This window comes from Chanodichthys erythropterus, chromosome 24, assembly GCF_024489055.1.
Source record: "Chanodichthys erythropterus isolate Z2021 chromosome 24, ASM2448905v1, whole genome shotgun sequence".
NCBI classification, from domain to species: Eukaryota; Metazoa; Chordata; class Actinopteri; order Cypriniformes; family Xenocyprididae; genus Chanodichthys; species Chanodichthys erythropterus.
Window position 1 is genome coordinate 23346105 of NC_090244.1, and position 21098 is coordinate 23367202.

The 21098-nt window shown below is 40.2% G+C and overlaps 1 protein-coding gene across 2 annotated transcripts; it reads right to left on the reverse strand.

Moving 5' to 3' along the window:
• Window positions 1-1623: 1623 nt before the first annotated feature.
• Window positions 1624-5182, reverse strand: LOC137014964 (uncharacterized). 2 transcript variants are annotated; one of them, XM_067379551.1, is made up of 6 exons: window positions 5007-5182; window positions 4662-4861; window positions 3375-3529; window positions 2823-3253; window positions 2526-2731; window positions 1624-2425 (listed from the first exon to the last, which is right to left on the reverse strand). In XM_067379551.1, exons 1-6 carry the CDS (start codon window positions 5038-5040, stop codon window positions 2261-2263), a joined length of 1191 nt encoding a protein of 396 aa, XP_067235652.1. In that variant the 5' UTR covers window positions 5041-5182; the 3' UTR covers window positions 1624-2260. The 2 variants fall into 2 exon arrangements, with proteins under 2 accessions (XP_067235652.1, XP_067235653.1); XM_067379552.1 differs by lacking the exons at window positions 4662-4861; window positions 5007-5182 and adding an exon at window positions 3687-3871.
• Window positions 5183-21098: the final 15916 nt, after the last annotated feature.

Sequence of the window (21098 nt, forward strand, 5' to 3'; positions counted from 1 at the left end):
GTTTCTAGTACATTAATGGATCTTGAGTGAGGGAGTGTCCATTGCTCCCTATGGAGGCGTCATTGAGCCATCGGATTTCAACTAAAATATCTTAATTTGTGTTACAAAGATTAACGAAGGTCTTACGGGTGTGGAACAGCATGAGGGTGAGTAAGAAATGACATTATTTTCATTTTTGGGTGAACTAACCCTTTAAGAGAGCTGCGCATAAACAAATACCCACAAACCTCAAAGAACTGAAGCAGGTTGTAAAGAAGAGCGGGTCAAAATTCATTTGATTCCTTTGAGGGTCATGCAGAAATTTATTACTTCAAGTTATTTCTGTTAAACAAGCTATTAAAGGCACAATATGTAGTTTTTTGGCACTAGAGGTCGCCTATTCAAAACAAAGGTGTAGCTTGATGACAAAGAGATTGATCGTGCGAATCATTGGAGATGACGTCTTCACCTCACAGCCAGTGGAAAAGAATCCGATGGGACTCGGGCAGAAATCATGTTCATGGATGAGATTATTAACGTTACTGTAGTATGAAGCAGAGCAGGGCCAAGTGTTGTTGGAGCTGAGCGAGGCTGCTGGAGTGATTGCTAATGAGAGACGAGCGCGACAATTGTCTCGAGAGCAGCGGAACTTTTATTATGCCACATTCGCCACTTCTGCTTCTTCCAGTCAAGCGTATGTGGGGTAAACGCAGTGCTGTTTTATCATATTAGACACATTTTAGTGTGTTGAAAATTATGTTGTAACGTTACTCTGTGTTCGCATGGCAGCTGCTATGAGACATTTGTTGCAAACTGCAGTAAGCTAGATCAATATTAGAATGTCATATTAATATAAACAAAAAAAATGAGATTCAAATAATAAGACTGAACATGTTGGCTATTTAACAATGATTCGTTTTCTGTCTATAAATGTATCCAAACAGTTGATCCCTTGTTTAATAAAACATACAATATAATGGTGTTACCATGGTTTCTACCAAATAAAAAATGGAAACCGAGGTCAACGCAGTTATGATGTCATTGATAGGCAATGCACGGACACAGTCGGTATCCTAGTTAAAATTGCTAATTTCTTTGGATTTAAAAATTTTTGGAAACATCTTGGATAATGTAAGTACACAAGTCAGAAGTCAACAAAAAATATACATTGTTCTAGTGGTTTTTGGATATTTTAATCCAAAAATCGTACATAATGTGCCTTAAAATTATCGGGTGTACTTAGTTTTTCACAAACGTATTCTCCATTTTGGCTTTATTTTTGTTAAATAAATAATGACACAGTGTAATATGTCGTGTTGTTGTTCATTTGAAGTTGTATTTACCTAATTTTAAAGGGTTAGTTCACCCCAAAAATGAAAATATTGTCATTTATTACTCACCCTCATGTCGTTCCACACCCGTAAGACCTTCGTTCATCTTCAGAACACAAATTAAGATATTTTTGATGAAATCTGATGGCTCAGTGTGGCCTGCATAGCCAGCAATGACATTTTCTCTCTCACAATCCATAAAGGTACTAAAAACTTTTAATTCATATATTATATATAATATATATATATAATTATATGTATATATAGGGCGTCTTTTCTTTTTCACATGACTGTATATCCAAGATTTTTTTAAATCTGTTTATTTAAACAAGCATGATACACATAATACACGCACAAACACACATAACATTTTGAATTATACAATATTAATAATGATTTTCGCTTTACGATTTTTACATAAATGTATCATATAGTACCACAGCAATTATATAAATCAAACTACAGACAAGATGCTAATTTATTTCTTTTTATTTTTTTACACAAGCAGTTTTTCCCCATGCTGTTTCTCTTTTATATTATACATTTTCTGATTCCATTTATATAATCTTTTCCCTCCAATTTTTTTATTGTTTTATGAGGAAACTGGGAACACTCACTAGTGGCCACAGCGCTAGCCAGCGACAGTTTGAAAGCAGCTTTTTACTAAAACATTACAAATGTGCACAGATGAAAGTGAAAGAGCATTTTTTCATTCCTATGGAAGTTGAAAACGCTCGATTGCTCTGCACCAGTTTTTTGACCTGAGGGAGGGGTTCTAGCAGACCAATCACAACGCATGCAGTCTGCATAGAATTGACGCATTGTTACATTTTTGAAGAGGTGCATGTCAGGCTACATCGTAGGCTACGCATGGTAGCTACAGCGTATCTTCGACGCAGAAGCATAAATCAGCCTTAACTTTTAGTCCACAAGTTCTCCTAATTATTACGTTAATCTATTTTGGTCAGATCTGCTTTGACAATGTCATACCGCCTTTTCCATTCCTCTGGTGACAGTGAAGATGGGTTGAACTCCAGGAACTTGTACGCATCCTTATTCTGCAAGCTAAAGGCGCTCTTTGCCTTCAGACAGGATTCTCCAAAGGCCTTCCAATGCTGAAAGATTTGAGGTACAAAATGAATCACAACTCAGAAAATGCAATGAAATTAACTGCCATAAACTTGCAACTGATCGTTTACTCAGTGTGTAAGTTACCTCTTGTGCTAAATCAATATTCGTCAAAAAAATCTCCTTCAGTTCATTCTCCTCAATTAGGTGTTCACCAGCAAAGGTCTCGCTTTCGAGAGATTCCAGAAATACTAGCACTGATTTCCAGAACAAGTTATGCTTGAGCAGAGTTTCTTGGACTTTATAAAGGTACTTCAGGACATCATTCAGATAGACAGTGTCAGGTATTGAACCTTGAGAAACAATATGAAGCAGACATGAATTATGAGAGATCACTCTGAGATTTTTGACTATTGGCACATAGAGATCTTGAAAGAATCTCACCCTTTGCCGTCTTCATGTTTGCCAACTTCAGCTGAACATCATTCAGCCTGACTTGGATATTGTACTCCCGGCTTTTCAGGTTTGACTTCTGAGCAAAGAGTTGAGCTTTTTCATTGGCGAGAGCCACGTTTCTCACAGGTCTAGTTTCAAAAATGGATTTAAGAACGGATCCAACAAATGGTACAACGACAGTCAGGAAACTGAAACCAAACATTCTTCTAGAAGCAAATCTACCATGACTTTGGTTTATCTTTGCCTCAATTTGTCCAATTTCCTCTAAGGTTTTCCTCAGTTCCATCTGAAGATCTCTCACCATCTTCTCCAGAACCTCTATCTCCTTGGTAGTTTGTACATTTTTTGTGTCGGTCTCAACCTTTTCCTGAAACACATCACTGGTGCAGGAAGCCACACTGTGGTTGTGTTTCTCATATCTGGTGATGACAGATTTCAGATAAACCATTAGTTTGATCACATTAAACTTTGTTTTGTATGGGTTCATATATTATAATGCTTTTGACATGTAAGACTTTGAAACATTTCCTAAAATTGTACCTGTCCACCATCTCTTTCACTCTGTTAACAATTTCTGTGATCCATTCTCCTGCTTTTTGCAAAGACATGGCTGACTGAATGTTTTCATTATTTTCAACAGCGAGTTTCAGTTGAGGAAACAGTGAGGAAACCATTTGGTTACTTGTGTCCACACACTAAAAGACAGGAAGAATTTTTGTTACAGTACGTCAATGTTATGTCCTTGCATGTGCCATTTCAGATTTTTCAGCCAACTTAAATAAATAATTTTATATTAGTATAATTAAAGGGTTAGTTCACCCAAAAATGAAAATTCTGTCTTTAATTACTCACCCTCATGTTGTTCCACACCCGAAAGACCTTTGTTCATCTTCAGAACACAAATTAAGATATTTTTGATAAAATCTGATGGCTCAGTGAGCCCGGCATTGCCAGCAAAACAGTTAAGACTTTCAGATGCCCAGATAGCTACTAAAATTGTACTTAAAACAGTTCATGTGACTACAGTGGTCCAACCTTAATGTTATGAAGCGACAAGAATACTTTTTGTGTACCAAAAAAACTAAATAACGACTTTATTCAACAATTTCTAGTGATGGGCGATTTCAAAACACTGCTAAAATCAGTTGTATGGAGCATGTATCAAATGGCCAAAGTCACGCCCCCAGTGGTAAACCACTGAAATTTTGAAATACTTATGATGTAACGAAGCCTCGTTTACTGAAATCATGTGACTTTGGCAGTTTGATACACGCTCCAAACCACTGATTCGAAACAAAAGATTCATAGCAAAAGGTTTGAAGCTTCATGAAGCAGTGTTTTGAAATCACCCATAACTAGATATTGTTGAATAAAGTCGTTATTTAGTTTTTTTGGTGCACAAAAGTATTCTTGTCGCTTCATAACATTAAGGTTGAACCACTGTATTCACATGACTGTTTTAACTATGTCTTTAGTTTAGTAGCTTTCTGGAAATCTGAAAGTGTTAATTATCTTGTTGTCAATAGAGGCCTCACTGAGCCATCGGATATTATCAAAAATATCTTATATATATATATATATATATATATATATATATATATATATATATATATATATATATATATATATATATATAATATATATATATATATATATATATATATATATATATATATATATGATACTTTAAGTATTAATATTATGTAATGTTTTTTTTTTAACCCTTTTGTTGTATGCAAGACAACATGATAATGGGTAATTAATTTTAAAAACTCTTTAGTTTGACTTAAATTAGAGACTTCGTCTTCAGAAGAACATTAATTTTACCTTCTGCAGAAGAGCCTCAGAGGAGCCAAAAAGATACTGGGTTTCAATGGCACACTCTTTGAGAACCCTCTCCAACTTGGGGAACTTAGCCAAACAGAGATAGGAGAGATTGTAGAGCAAAGCCGTACGATCAGCCGATGGAAGAAGCTCCTGAAAGGAGCTGGGGTGATTTTTTGAGGCGATTACTTTTGTAGAATCCTCTGTAGAATCAAACGTAGTAGTTACTAAATTATGGTTTTGCACAGGCTTTTGTCAAATACCACAACATGAAGCATGTAAATGCTTGAAGACAGAGATTTTGATTGAACTTTATTGGTCAAAAACAATTCATAAACTTTTACTCACCTTCCCTAACGTGAAGTCCTCTTGTGCAATACATATTCACTCTTCTTAGTCTGAAAAAAAATTACAGTGCATGAAAAACAACAAAAAAACAAAATGAGATGATAATCACTACTGCAATGATGGATGGAGCGTGTCTGTAAAAGTTATCTGCAAGATAAAAGGTATCAGAATAGGGAATTTATACTCTATGGCGACACCTTAAAAAGGTTTGAAAAGGAAGTTACATAAAACGTATTGTCAAAGAACAGAGGGAGTGGCCTTTGGGTGATTAGCAGACATCCTTAAAGGGATAGTTCACACAAAAATGAACGTTTTGTAGATTTCATAACAAGGAACACCTGACCTATTTATCTGTCTGTGAGAAAACGGATTGGGTGTTTTTTAGAAATGTAATTTGATTTTTCTCTGCCAGCGGTTCCTGTATGAGTCTGTTGATGACACACTTGATTATCTTATGCTCTTAACAAACCTCAGAATTTCACAATTACACAAAACTGCATTGCTTTTGGCAAAGTCAAGAGTGCATAAACCGTAAACGGCTGTAAGGGCTGTAATGAGGCCCTCCACTGGTCCAGGAATGAGCCACCAAGGTCTGTCCATCAGTCAAGAGTCCATCTGTCAGATGCTTTCCATTCACAGCTACAATATCATCACCCAACACAGCCCCATCTGAGATAATATAGACAGAAAAAACAAAACAAAACCATACATTCATAAGCCCCCAGGGGCTTATAACATTCTTATTTGTATATTTTGTGTCAAAATCATTTGATTGGACAAAGCACAAGGGGTGTTTAAAGTAATACACATGGAAGTAGTTATATATTTGCTGCTGTATTATGGTTGAAATGGATAGGAATATAAATAATCAATATTAAGTAGTTGGGGTGGAGGAGAGATGCTGGAAAAACTGTCATGGAACAGAGGTAAGTCAGCTCTATGATTGGGTAGATTATCTGAACTTGCTCCTCCCGAACTTTCTTAATGAAACATCATTTTGCGCTCCATCGCAAACTTTGCTTGGGAACTCTTTTTTTTTTGTGGTCAGGGGGAATGCTAAACCTTTTGTGAGAGAACACAAAAGCTTTTTTTCTTCCACCACCACATCTCTTTAGGGGCTTTATAGTAATGGACTATCGAGAGAGAGGACTCGTGGTTATCACACACCATCATTCACAGGAAGTCTCGTCATGCTCTTAAAGCAACACTATGTAGTTTTTCGACCTTAAATAATGTCTATAAAATTATTTCAGTGGTAGAACAACTCTTAACCAGACAAATTCTATGGCCGCTGCTACCTGAGCAGCCTCCTAGCGGCCGATTCGACATGTTGAATCGGCATCGGAGCTTGTAGGTCAGTTGGGCCATCTGATCATTCTGCCACCTGCTGGTAAGGAAAGACATTTCTTCTCGCTGCAAACATAAGCCAACCCCGCAGTCCACTAGTTTGTCGGCGTTGGCTTGGTGTGTTCTGGGCTTTATATGCAAGTCTCCAAACCATGCAGACAATATTTTATTATAGTATACAAATTACACCCTTTGCAAACAATGCTACATACGAACTATGCAAGCGGAAAAAAAACTACGCTAATATACCACAGTTCTTTTTGTCATTGTACTCTTCAATTCTGGAGAAACAATAAATAAAACTATGTAATGATATTTGTAGAACATAGTGTAACTACTTTACCTGGTTTCCAAACGAGGTTTTTGCATTCGCCAGTTCCATCAGCTCAGTCAACAAATTCTTGCACTGCCCACAGGGAAGCTTCAGTATATACAGCGACAGTTTTTACGACACTGGTAAAAGACAATAGTGCTTATCAACCACATGGGGGAACCGTGAGCAAATGTTCCATGGTGTTGCTTTAAACTCACATTAGACTCCGGTAGAGCGCAGTTCCATAACCAACATCATGCAACATCGCCACCGCCTACTGGTGTACTGTGAGACTGTAACATTTCATTTAATAATCTCACATTATATTTAACTCTAAACATTAATACTCATTTTTAAGGTTTACATTCCTGGAGTGCAATACAGTCATTGCGCTACATGCGCACTAATTCCAAGTGTGCACACAGAAAGCGCTCAATTATTTAGTTTCTCTTTCAAGTTCTGCGCTTGACAGACAAATTCACACAAAAACTATGTCAACATGCTCATCTTGGCGAGTATCCTGGCAAAAATAGTAGGTCTTAATTGAACGTAATCCATTAGTCACAACTTAGTATTTTGGATCTGTGCATTATGTCCTAATATTCCTGCTGTCTGTATAAGACAAGGAAATCACTCAGTGCTCTTGACTGAATAGCTGTTGTAACTTTAATAATGATTAATTTTATTCAATTCATACCGTGAAGATTATATGCAGTGTTATTTTATATTTGATTACTGTGGCGAGGGGGGCGTGGTTCAGCGAGGTCTGCAACTGGAGAGAGTGTCGGGAGACGCGTGGTAAGCGAGCGGGTTAATTGTAAATTACAAACACCTGTTTCTCATTCCAGTAATTGGCGCGGAGACAGGATAAAACGCCAGGAGAAGCAGGAGTGTGCGAGAGAGAGAGAGGGACTGCTGACTGAGACACTGAGCACGACAACAATACTGGAGAGAAGCCCTGTTGTGGATTGTTTATTTTCGTTGTTGTGCGGTGCACAGACTTTTGTTGGACATTTTTACTAAATAAAGTATTTTACTAAAATATTTTACTAAATAAAGCTCAGTCAGCAGTCAAAAAGCCGACCCTTGTCCTCTTCCTTCCCCACGAACTTTGAACATTACTACAATTACTTTATTCAATTTCTATACCTGAAAACTACTGTTAGAATACCGAAATAGCCTGAAAAGCACTGTTTATTTTATTTTGTGTCTTTGCTCTGTTGTGTTTATTTTTGCTGATGCTTGTAGTTTGTGTAACTGGTTGGCTGTGTAGAAACTCACACGACGAAGAAGATAAAAAGTGTTTACTAGAAAAACCAAAAGGCAAACACAGATGAAGACAGAAACACAACACAACATGTTTATAATACAAGACCTGACAATGAACTGAGGAAACCAGATGATTAACTTATTAAATGACAGACAGCTGTGATGATAAGGTTAGTGTCCATGGTAACAGAATAGTGGTGGGAAGATAGAACACAGGAATGTGATCAATGAAAAACTGAGATTCCAAACAAACATAATTGCGACAGTTTGATTATTTGTTCTTATTTTAACTGTGACCATAAAACCGTGATAAAAAGAGGGAGAGGCACAGTAACTCATTTGGGGGATGCATGGCTTGTGAATCTAGGTGTGCAAAGCTAGTACAGATGTATCCAAAAAGATTTATGGCTTGTAACGCAGAGTTGAAATGTCGTTGCCCAGGAAAACAAATGTGTAGAGAATGTGTAGAGCTCGAGGAAATGATGCACGTGAGGCGAGAGCTGGCGTATTTTTCCACGGGTTTAATAAATTGACTTATACACCGTCACACTCGTCCGCATACATGGGGATGAGTGAGAGAAGGATACAAATAAACATTCAACTTAGGTCACAAATAGAAAAAGGAAAGTAAAAGGGAAAAAGGTACAAAGTCGATAGAGCGGTTATCTCTTCTCCTGCACTGTTCGCATTCTCTTACAGCCGCGCGCACATTATGCACATGCGCAGTTCACATTCTACCTCTAATTACTATAAATGCTCTAAGTGACCGTTACAGGCTGTAATTAAAGCAAAAAGTGGCTACACAAAGCATTAAATCAGGAGACTGATAACTTGTCCAGCCCTGCTATTCTAGTTGTTCAGTGTTTTATTAATTTTCAGAACTGTTTCTTTTTCTTTTATTACTTTGATGTTGTAAGGTAAACTTTGTAAATAAAACTGGAAAAGTTTTTTTGTTTTGTTAGTTTTTTTGTATTTGTATTTAGTATTTTGATTTCAAGCTGAAATCCAAATCTGCAGCTCTTGTGGGGTGTTTCCGGTCTGCAGTGGTCAGTATCTATCAAAACAGGGTCAAGGGTGGCCAAGACACATTGATGCATGTGGGGAGCGAAGGCTAGCCCATGTGGTCTGATCCATCAGATGAACTACTGTAGTTCAAATTGCTCAAGAAGTTAATTTCGGTTCTGATAGAAAGCATTTGTGAGAGCAAGATGGTCATAATAGTAGCTGGAAGTTGGCACAAATGCAAACTTGCAAAATGCTTTTTCCCCCAGTTTTGCAAACGGCATGCACAACATGACAGGACTTGCTGTTGACAGAGATGTATGTAATCACAGTCCCTGCTGAAAAAATCCTTGAGAATTCATGAAATTTGGTCTAGCCCTGTGGTCTTTACTATTTTTTTCATGAGAGCCACACTGATAGGACAAAGTCAACAGGAGAGTCACTTTTACCACAAAGTATCAAAAGTTACATCCAGTACATTTAAAGTAAACACTATAGTGTTTTTAAACTATACTATATTAAATTGTAGTATGCTGTATATATTATAGTATTTACAACACTTTATTAATGAGTGCTACTGCATACTTGTAGTATTAACTATAGTGAACTGATAAACTGTAATACTGTAGTATACTTACTTTAGTTTTTACTACAGTACACTGTAGTGTATTGTAGTATAATATATACCCTATAGTTGTAGAAAACTTAGTACAGTATTGGGTAAAGTAATTTGTTTATATTACTAGTTATACTGTAGTACCACGGCAACTATAGAATTACCACAACAAATTAATTCAAGTACTTTACTATAGTATGGTTCGAAAACACTATATTATTTACTATAAATTACCACAGTATTTTTTCATGTGTTAGCATATCTGCTTATCAATCTGTCATTCCTGAACAAACAATATGCAATGCAATAAATAAAAAAGGTGGAAAAAATAATTTGAAGCATGCATTTCTTTGACTTTCTTCATGTTGTATTTGTAACTTCTTGTTGCAATCCTTGTGAGGCATGCAATATGTTCATTGGTGAGGCGTTTCCTCTTTATAGTGTTCATGGTTGAGATTTTTTTTGGATTTTCTAGACTATTTTAAGTTGTAAAGTGAGCAGGATATATAAAAATGTAGCGCATGGATTCGGCACTTCGGCAGGCATTTATTGTGGGCAGCCGGTCTCTCGGAGGGTGTATGGACAGAGATTGTATATTATAGGGAGATGACAGGGTCTGTTCTCTTACCATTGGAGAAAGCATAACGGCTAACTCAATCACGTGTGGCAACTCTCAGCCTATTGTGTAATGGCAGTGACATCAGTCGCAACATTCCCTAGTCTGCCTTCTCTTAAAAAAATACATTTTTATCAAGCTAAAATCTACATATAGTCCCCAACGAAAGTATTGTTTAGTGTAAAACATGCTGAAGATTAGCAAACAGGCTGTTGATTAATTAAATGATTAGCTATTTCCCCACAAAAGCTGTTTAATCAGCATAGTGAAGCCTCTCATCCATTGACATCAATTCAGAAAAACAGCCTCTGGTCTCCTTCCCTGTGTACCGCCAGAGGCGGAGCGTTAGCATTAGCCGTTATGTTTTTTTGGCTAAAGGTTGCAGGCTTGCCTTCCAGTGGCTTTGGTATGGAGCCCTCCCTAGCTCTACAGCGCCCCAAAAAATTCCAACCTAAATCTGTGCTGAGAAATGGAACTGCAGCACGCTCCCATAGAGTGCCATTAGGGCAGATTTCTGGCTGCCCCTCTCATTTTCACGTTAGGTCATATCACCGTATTATGTACTGCCACTCCTGCTTCTCATGCTGGGGACCAACGAACCAGTTACCAGCAGTTTTAGTTGCAGAGGCATTGTGTGTGCTGTGTAAACATGATGATCATTGTAGTTCTTGACTAAATGTGAAAATGTACTCATCTCACTTGCACAAAAACATGCTCATCTTGGCGAGTATCCTGGCAAAAATAGTAGGTTAAGTCTTAATTGAACATAGTCGATTAGTCACAACTTAGTATTTTGGATCTGTGCATTATGTCCTAATATTCCTGCTGTCTGTATAAGACAAGGAAATCATTCAGTGCTCTTGACTAAATAGCTGTTGTAACTTTAATAATGATTATTTTTATTCAATTTACCATGAAGATTATATGCAGTGTTATTTTATATTTGATTACTTTATTCAATTTCTATACCTGAAAACGCCCCGGGTTACTTCACTGTAACCCTGTTCCCTGAAAAGGCGGGAGCGAGAAGCTGCGCTTTATTCAGCGCTATGGGAACGTCTTTTAGTCGTGACCGGCTGTGAATACATGTGTAAAACAACGTCAATGAAATTGACCTATATTTATAGCCTTGCGTGACGTCATTGGAATGCGTCGTAGCGAGGCTATAATTAGATGATCCACCTGTGCATCATCAGATATTTTGTCTGAAGAGCAGTCCTGGGACATCTCAGTGCGGTAAAGAAGCGCAGCTTCTCGTTCCCGCCTTTTCAGGGAACAGGGTTACAGTGAAGTAACCCGGGGCGTTCCCTTTCAAAGGCTACACTCTAAGCTGTGCTTTATTCAGCGCTAGGGGAACGAGAATACCCATGCCGCCGCACTGTGTGTCTGGACCCCCTGGCTGTGAAGTTTGTCACAAGCACAGAGAGTCTCAGACACTAGCTTGCAATGTCGACACAAGGACATGAGAGTCCGGAGTAGCATGAACATCCAAACTATAAAACCTTATGAATGTGTACGGAGAGGACCAACCTGCCGCATCACAAACATTTTGTAAGGGGGCGCCCCCCGCCAAAGCTCTAGAAGAGGCAACTCCCCTGGTGGAATGAGCCCTGATGCCTGTTGGCGAAGTATGACCACGCGCGTCATAAGCAAGGGCAATAGCATCTCTCACCCAAAGTGACATGGTCTGTTTCGTGGCGGTTGCACTCCTGTTATGACCGCCATGACAAACAAACAGTTGCTCTGACTTACGCCACTGGCTCGTGCAGTGGACATAAGTCTGAAGAGCACGGACTGGACACGGTCCGTGAAGTCTCTCCTGATCCGGCGTTGGGAACGGCGGAGGGCAGAATGCTTCAAGAGTGACCAAATGCAAGTTCGAGAAAGTAACCTTTGGCAGATAGTCTGGATGAGGATGCAAAATAGCCCATTCCTGGGGCAAAGTCTAAGCAGGATGGCACAATGGACAGAGCCTGCAAATCCCCAATTCTTTTGAGAAAAGTTATAGCCATAAGAAAAAACATTTTAGAGTTAAGAAACTGAAACTGAAACTGACTCTAACAGTTCAAAGGGGGTCTCAATCAGGCCCTCTAGGACTATTGCTAGGTCCCATGAAGGGATCCTGGTTCTAGAAGGAGGCTAAAGCCGCCTAGCTCCTCGAATGAAGCGAGAGAGCAGAACATGCTTGCCCAAAAGGCACCCCGTCAATCAGAGTGTGGCAAGCCGTGAGAGCAGCTACATAAACCCTGAGAGTGGCGGGGCATGTACCTGTCAATAATTTTCCCTGCAGGAAGTCCAGAACTGTAGCAGTTTGGCAGTTTACTGGATCTGCATTGTGTGCAGTACACCATCTTTCAAAGACACCCCATTTGTTGGTATAACTTGCTCTAGAAGAGGGAGCTCTAACATTTAAAATAGTCTTGATAATTTCAGGTGAAAGCCCTGTGTCCCTCTGTTGGTTCCCCTCAGGGGCCAAACATGAAGATTCCACATCTCTGGCCGGGGATGAAATATTGTCCCCTTCGCCTGAGACAGAAGGTCCCTCCTGCTCGGTATCGCCCAAGGCGAGCCGTCGAGGAGAGATTATGTCTGAGATCCAAATTCAATTCAGCCAACGTGGCGCTATCAGAAAGAGGCAAGTCACTTGTTGGCGAAATTTGGCTATAACTCCTGGGAGCACAGAAACCGGAGTAAACGCATACAGGCACATTCTGGGCCACATATGTTCGTCACATCCAGACCCAGGGGAAGCAGGGTGACTCCAAAAGAAATAGAGTGGACATTGCGCTGCCTTTTGGGGTGAAGAGGTCCATCTGTTTCATAAAATCTTTACCAGATTTGACTACCTCAGGTGGAGTTTCTACTCCCCCGTCGGTATGCTCTGTCTGGACAGATATCTGGGGATATAAATCGCCATGAGGGACAGGAACTTGTCCTGAGCCCAGAGCAGAACGCGCTGCACTAGCCTGTCTAGACGTTGCAACACAGGCCACCCTGGCGATTCATATTAGAGGCTACCGCAGTAATGTCCACCCGCACTAGGACATGGTAACCCCTTAACTGGTGGAGGAAGTACTTCAGGGCCAGAAATACAGCCATCAATTCGAGGCAATTGATGTGCCAATCGAGATGATGACCTCACCATATCCCTTTGTACTGGACAGCCACCTAAGGCCGCTCCCCAGCCCGTACAGGAAGCATCTGTTGTTGGCATCTTGCAACATCAACGTACCCAGAGTGGGACCCAGGGTGAAGAACCGAGGTACGAGCACGTAACCCTTACCATAAACATGGATTTTAGAAAGTGCACGAAGCATTAGCGCGTGACTTACCATAAACATAGATTTTAGAAAGGGCACGAAGCACTCAGCGCGTGCCCTTGCCCTTATTTACTGTAGAGCACTCTTGTACTCTTGGCTCTGAGCCACAACTGAAACATCTCATGTGCAAGAGGCCCATAGGAATCACAGAGGATGCTGATGCCATGAGACTTAACATTTCTTGATACTGCAGAACAGTGCAATCTTGGCCTAGCCTGACATTGTTCAGGGTGGTTAGAATGGTGTCGACTCGAGCGGGAGACAAACGTGCCCGCATCATGGTCGAATACCATATGACCCCTAAATATGTCGTTCTCTGGGTAGGACAGAGAGCACTTTCCTCTCGTTTAATATCAACCCTAGAGAAACTAGATGGGCTAGTAGGACACCTGTGTTGTAACGCCATCTCTTGTGACTGTGCTAGTATTAGCCAGTCGTCTATGTAGTTCAAAGGCTAGGCCGAATGGAAGAACCCAATATTGGTAAGCTTTGCCCCCGAAAGTGAACCTCAGGAACCTCCTGTGTTGTGGCAAAATTTCTATGTGAAAATATTCGTCCTTGTGATCGATCGTGACAAACCAATCGTGATGTTGGATTTGCGACACGATCATTTTTACGGTTAACATCTTGAACTCGAGAGATTTGACTGAACGGTTTAAGCCTCGAAGACCTAAGATTGGACGCAGCCCCCCATCCTTCTTGGGAATTAAGAAGTATCTGCTGTAGTAACTTGACTCTCTCTCTAGAGGGGGAACATGCTCTATGGCCCCTTCCTCCAGCATAGATTGCAGTTCTTATGACAGTAAAGTCGCTTGCCCTGGCTTCACGGTAGTGGAGACCACACCGTTGAAACGCGGAGGACGACAAATAAATTGGATTCTGTATCCTAATTCTACTGTCTTTAGAACCCACACAGACACCCCTGGCAGTAGTTTCCACGCTGCCAGGTTCTCTGAAATGGGCACTAATTTTGATACTTCCCTTGAGGGGATGTTAGATGTTCCACGTCCTGATATGTTACAGAAATCAACGGAACACCTCACATGTCACTGAAAACCGCTGCTCCCCGCTGCTCCAGAGGTGGCGGGGAAGGAGTAGTAATGTGAAGATATTGAGAAAGGGCGGGTGTTAGATATTATAAGGCTGCTGAACGTGACGAGCTGGTCCCTAGATTTATATGGGGAAGCACAACTCACCACAGCCTTCTTAGCAGGTCAGCCTGGTCCACCTGCAACACTGCCATAGTATGCAGCAGTACCAGTCTGATACACTGATCAAAACACCTTCCACCAGTATCGATGTTATTATACATAGCTTGGTGGGGAGTGCTGTCTCTTTAAGTGACTATGAGCTCCAGAGAAGAGATAGCTCGCAAGCGTCTCTTCAAACTGGAGCATCATTGTTTAAATCACACGCCCTTGCACCCACGATAGTCAAATAAGTTGACATTGAAGGCACAAAGGCACAAGAAAAATAAGGTTTTCCCCATGGAGAACGTCATGGAGAACCTATTTATTTTGCTTATATATGCATATTATATATCATATATTATAAGGCCATTTCACTTAATAAATTCCTCAGAATTAAATGCAGCCAATTACCAGACAAGTAAACACGGTCTGAATGAAAGGCTGTGCTTAAAACTTTCATAGATCAGTCTGATATGCCTGTAACACAGCAATTGTGTACAGCGCAGTACCAGCCCGACTCGCTGTGAAACGCCTCTGATGATGCGCCCCCAGGGGAGATAGCATGCAAGCGTCTCTCCAATCTGAGGCAGTATCATATAAACACGTGCCTTTGCACCCGCGATAGTCGATCGAATCGACGTCACGGGTACAAAACACATTTATTAGAAATGTTTGGGGTCTGCTTCTGTCACTCTTTGAATGACCACCCAGAACAGTTCACTTTCGCTTTATCATCACAGGAGGAACGCTCAGAGACGGACAAACTCATATTCCATTCCAATGGAAAACACTAATTGTCCTCTGCCCGAGCCGAAGAAGCGCCGGAGCACGCTTCGGTCTCGGTAAAGGACATTGCGATCCGGAGAGAGAGTGAGGGTAATAAAGTATAAACCCGTCTCTCGCTCCTCAGCCAGATCGCCACGCGAGCCCCACGATCACATTGTGGGTGCTGCCCCTTTGAAATAAGCAAAGCGAACGCGAAGCACTTTAGACCTGCTCTGAAGACAAAAGACCTGCTGATGCACAGGTGGATCATCTAATTATAGCCTCGCTACGACGCATTCCAATGACGTCACGCAAGGCTATAAATATAGGTCAATTTCATTGACGTTGTTTTACACATGTATTCACAGCTGGTCACGACTAAAAGACGTTCCCATAGCGCTGAATAAAGCGCAGCTTAGAGTGTAGCCTTTGAAAGGGAACTACTGTTAGAATACCAAAATGCCTGAAAAGCACTGTTTATTTTATTTGTGTCTTTGCTATGTTGTGTTTATTTTTGCTAATGCTTGTAGTTTGTGTAACAGGTCGGCTGTGTAGAAACTCACACAACGAAGATGTTAAAAAGTCTTTACTAGAAAAACCAAAAGGCAAACACAAATGAAGACAGAAAGTGATTAACTTATTAAATGACAGACAGCTTTGATGATAAGGTTAGTGTCCATGGTAACAGAATAGTGGTGGGAAGATAGAACACAAGAATGTGATCAATGACAAACTGAGATTCCAAACAAATGTAAGTGCGACTGTTTGATTATTTGTTCTTATTTTCTTAACTGTGACCAAAAAACGTGATAAAAAGAGAGGGAGAAGCACAGTATCTCATTTGGTATCACAGTATCTCATCTCGCATGGCTTGTGAATCTAGATGTGCAAAGCTAGTACAGATATATCCAAAAAGATTTATGGCTGTAATTAAAGCAAAAAGTGGCTACACAAAGCATTAAATCAGGAGACTGATAACTTGTCCAGCCCTGCTATTCTAGTTGTTCAGTGTTTTATTAATATTCAGACCTGTTTCTTTTTCTTTTATTACTTTGATGTTGTAAGGCAAACTTTGTAAATAAAACCGGAAAAGTTTTTCTGTTTTTTTTTTTTTTTGTATTTGTAATTTGTATTTTGATTTCAAGCTGAAATCCAAATCTGCAGCTCTTGTGGGGTGTTTCCGGTCTGCAGTGGTCAGTATCTATCAAAAGTGGTCCAAGGAAGGAACAGTGGTGAACCGGTGACAGAGTCAAGGGTGGCCAAGACTCACTGATGCATGTGGGGAGCAAAGGCTAGCCCATGTGGTCTGATCCATCAGATGAACTACTGTAGTTCAAATTGCTCAAGAAGTTAATTTCGGTTCTGATAGAAAGCATTTGTGAGAGCAAGATGGTCATAATAGTAGCAGGAAGTTGGCACAAATGCAAACTTGCAAAATGCTTTTTTCCACAGTTTTGCAAACGGCATGCACAACATGACAGGACTTGCTGTTGACAGAGATGTATGTAATCACAGTCCCTGCTGAAAAAAATCCATGAGAATCCATGAATTTGGTCTAGCCCTGTGGTGTTACGTGTGGTTGTAGTGACAAGCCCAACGACGATGAAGATGACAATAATAACAATACTTTAATTCCAAACAGAGTAAGACAGCATACCCGCGTGTTGATACAAATGTATTTGTATAGTTGTATTTGTAACTTCTTGTTGCAATCCTTGTGAGGCATGCAAAATGTTCATTGGTGAGGCGGTTTCTTTGTTTCCTCTTTATAGTGTTCATGGTTGAGATTTTTTTGGATTTTCTAGACTATTTTAAGTTGTAAAGTGAGCAGGATATATAAAAATGTAGCGCATGGATTCGGCACTTCGGCAGGCATTTATTGTGGGCAGCCGGTCTCTCGGAGGGTGTATGGACAGAGATTGTATATTATAGGGAGATGACAGGGTCTGTTCTCTTACCATTGGAGAAAGCATAACGGCTAAAAAAATAAATTTTTATCAAGCTAAAATCTACATATAGTCCCCAACGAAAGTATTGTTTAGTGTAAAACATGCTGAAGATTAGCAAACAGGCTGTTGATTAATTAAATGATTAGCTATTTCCCCACAAAAGCTGTTTAATCAGCATAGTGAAGCCTCTCATCCATTGACATCAATTCAGAAAAACAGCCTCTGGTCTCCTTCCCTGTGTACCGCCAGAGGCGGAGCGTTAGCATTAGCCGTTATGTTTTTTTGGCTAAAGGTTGCAGGCTTGCCTTCCAGTGGCTTTGGTATGGAGCCCTCCCTAGCTCTACAGCGCCCCAAAAAATTCCAACCTAAATCTGTGCTGAGAAATGGAACTGCAGCACGCTCCCATAGAGTGCCATTAGGGCAGATTTCTGGCTGCCCCTCTCATTTTCACGTTAGGTCATATCACCGTATTATGTACTGCCACTCCTGCTTCCCATGCTGGGGACCAACGAACCAGTTACCAGCAGTGTTAGTTGCAGAGGCATTGTGTGTGCTGTGTAAACATGATGATCATTGTAGTTCTTGACTAAATGTGAAAATGTACTCATCTCACTTGCACAAAAACATGCTCATCTTGGTGAGTATCCAGGCAAAAATAGTAGGTTAAGTCTTAATTGAACATAGTCGATTAGTCACAACTTAGTATTTTGGATCTGTGCATTATGTCCTAATATTCCTGCTGTCTGTATAAGACAAGGAAATCATTCAGTGCTCTTGACTAAATAGCTGTTGTAACTTTAATAATGATTAATTTTATTCAATTTACCGTGAAGATTATATGCAGTGTTATTTTATATTTGATTACTTTATTCAATTTCTATACCTGAAAACGCCCCGGGTTACTTCACTGTAACCCTGTTCCCTGAAAAGGCGGGAACGAGAAGCTGCGCTTTATTCAGCGCTATGGGAACGTCTTTTAGTCGTGACCGGCTGTGAATACATGTGTAAAACAACGTCAATGAAATTGACCTATATTTATAGCCTTGCGTGACGTCATTGGAATGCGTCGTAGCGAGGCTATAATTAGATGATCCACCTGTGCATCATCAGATATTTTGTCTGAAGAGCAGTCCTGGGACATCTCAGTGCGGTAAAGAAGCGCAGCTTCTCGTTCCCGCCTTTTCAGGGAACAGGGTTACAGTGAAGTAACCCGGGGCATTCCCTTTCAAAGGCTACACTCTAAGCTGTGCTTTATTCAGCGCTAGGGGAACGAGAATACCCATGCCGCCGCACTGTGTGTCTGGACCCCCTGGCTGTGAAGTTTGTCACAAGCACAGAGAGTCTCAGACACTAGCTTGCAATGTCGACTCAAGGACATGAGAGTCCGGAGTAGCATGAACATCCAAACTATAAAACCTTATGAATGTGTACGGAGAGGACCAACCTGCCGCATCACAAACATTTTGTAAGGGGGCGCCCCCCGCCAAAGCTCTAGAAGAGGCAACTCCCCTGGTGGAATGAGCCCTGATGCCTGTTGGCGAAGTATGACCTCGCGCCTCATAAGCAAGGGCAATAGCATCTCTCACCCAAAGTGACATGCATTACATGGATCTGCATTATGTGCAGTACACCATCTTTCAAAGACACCCCATTTGTTGGTATAACTTGCTCTAGAAGAGGGAGCTCTAACATTTAAAGCCCTGTGTCCCTCTGTTGGTTCCCCTCAGGGGCCAAACATGAAGATTCCACATCTCTGGCCGGGGATGAAATATTGTCCCCTGCGCCTGAGACAGAAGGTCCCTCCTGCTCGGTATCGACCAAGACGAGCCGTCGAGGAGAGATTATGTCTGAGATCCAAATTCAATTCAGCCAACGTGGTGCTATCAGAAAGAGGCAAGTCACTTGTTGGCGAAATTTGGCTATAACTCCTGGGAGCACAGAAACCGGAGTAAACGCATACAGGCACATTCTGGGCCACATATGCTCATCACATTCAGACCCAGGGGAAGCAGGGTGACTCCAAAAGAAATAGAGTGGACATTGCGCCTGTTGGGGTGAAGAGGTCCATCTGTTTCATAAAATCTTTTTACTGACCTCCACAGGTCAAAGTTTTGAACTAATTTTTACATGCAATATGCTAGTTCAATAGTATATAACAATTAGTTCAAACTTTGACCTGTGGAGGTCAGTAATACGCTTAGCAGTGTCTACACTGCTGGAATTCAAATAGAGAAGAAGATGAGAGCTAGTTCAAGATGAGCATTATGGTTAAAACTTATATAATTTTCAATTTTTTTTTCAGAAAATGAGTGATGGTTTCTCTAGATAAGACCCTTATTTCTCATTTGGGATCGTGTAGAACAATTTGAAGCTGCACTGAAACTAATTTTGACCTTCAACTGTTTGGTGCCCATTGAAGTCTACTATATGGAAAAAAAATCCTGGAATGTTTTCATCAAAAACTTTAATTTCTTTTCGACTGAAGAAAGAAAGACATGAACATCTTGGATGACATGAGGGTGAGTAAATTATCAGGAAAAGTTTATTTAAAAGTGGACTAATCCTTTAAAAACACTGGCCTTCCATCAAGACAGATAATCAGTCAAGGTTTAACACCCACTGAACCAACAAAATGGAAACACACAGACCTCTGGTGATGCTCTTCCTCATAGATGAATCTTCACTCTAATATTATACAACCTTCGGTTTGATTTTCCCATTTGAGATCCACTCAAATGCTGCTTTCACAGCAAAAAAGATGGAGGTATGATTGCATGGGAATATATACAGTAGATGTTGACTGCATCAGTTCAGTGTCATGGAAAGGGGACACTATTGCAATTATAATATAGTGTAATATTGCAATTATAGGCTACTTCTGATGTCCTTGAGTATTTTAAGAAATATTCATAACATGCATGTTTAACACAAGAAATGCAATATACATTTACCTATGACAAGAATAAAATCTACACTAGCTATGTTTGCATCCAAAGTTGTGAATTTAATTTGAAATATCACATAAAACATTTGATTAAAACATTTATTCATAATAAACCAGTGTTTCCATCCAGTGAGTCAAAGAAAAAGAAAAAAAATTCAATTCCTGATAAACTGACACTACATATCACTAAGAAAAGTAGGAGAAGCCATTGTATATAATAATTTCCATATATAATAAATTAATTGCATCTCAGAGTGTGCAGACGAAAAGCAATAAATGCATTGGGAACACAGTCGTGTAAGGTAATACTGAACAAGCTTGAAGACAGACAGGAATTTCAGAACAACCAAAACAGCAACCATTCACATGCTTTGCAAAAAAATCGGTCCGCTGGTTAAAGGGATAGTTCACCCAAAAATGAAAATGTGATGTTTATCTGCTTACCCCCAGCGCATCCAAGATGTAGGTGACTTTGTTTCTTCAGTCGAACATGATGATGATTTTTAACTGCAACCGTTGCCGTCTGTCAGTCAAATAATAGGAGTGAATGGGAACTTCTACTATAAGAGTAAATAAAACTTTCTTAGACAAATCCAAATTAAACCTTGCGGCTCGTGACGACAGATTGATGTCTTAAGACACAAAACGATCGGTTTGTGTGAGAAACCGAACAGTATTTATATCATTTTTTACCTCTAATACACCACTATGTCCAACTGCATTCAGCATTCGCTTGGTGAGGTCTGATCGCGCTCTGACAG

Bases quoted from the DNA above. Each gene is read 5' to 3' on its own strand.
- LOC137014964 (XM_067379551.1), bottom strand. From the start codon at position 5,040: ATGTATTGCACAAGAGGACTTCACGTTAGGGAAG. The intron at 3,254-3,374 runs GTACAATTTTAG...TGTCATCACCAG, and splicing joins GTGAAAGAGATGGTGGACAG to ATATGAGAAACACAACCACA. The intron at 2,732-2,822 runs GTGAGATTCTTT...TTGTTTCTCAAG, and splicing joins AAACATGAAGACGGCAAAGG to GTTCAATACCTGACACTGTC.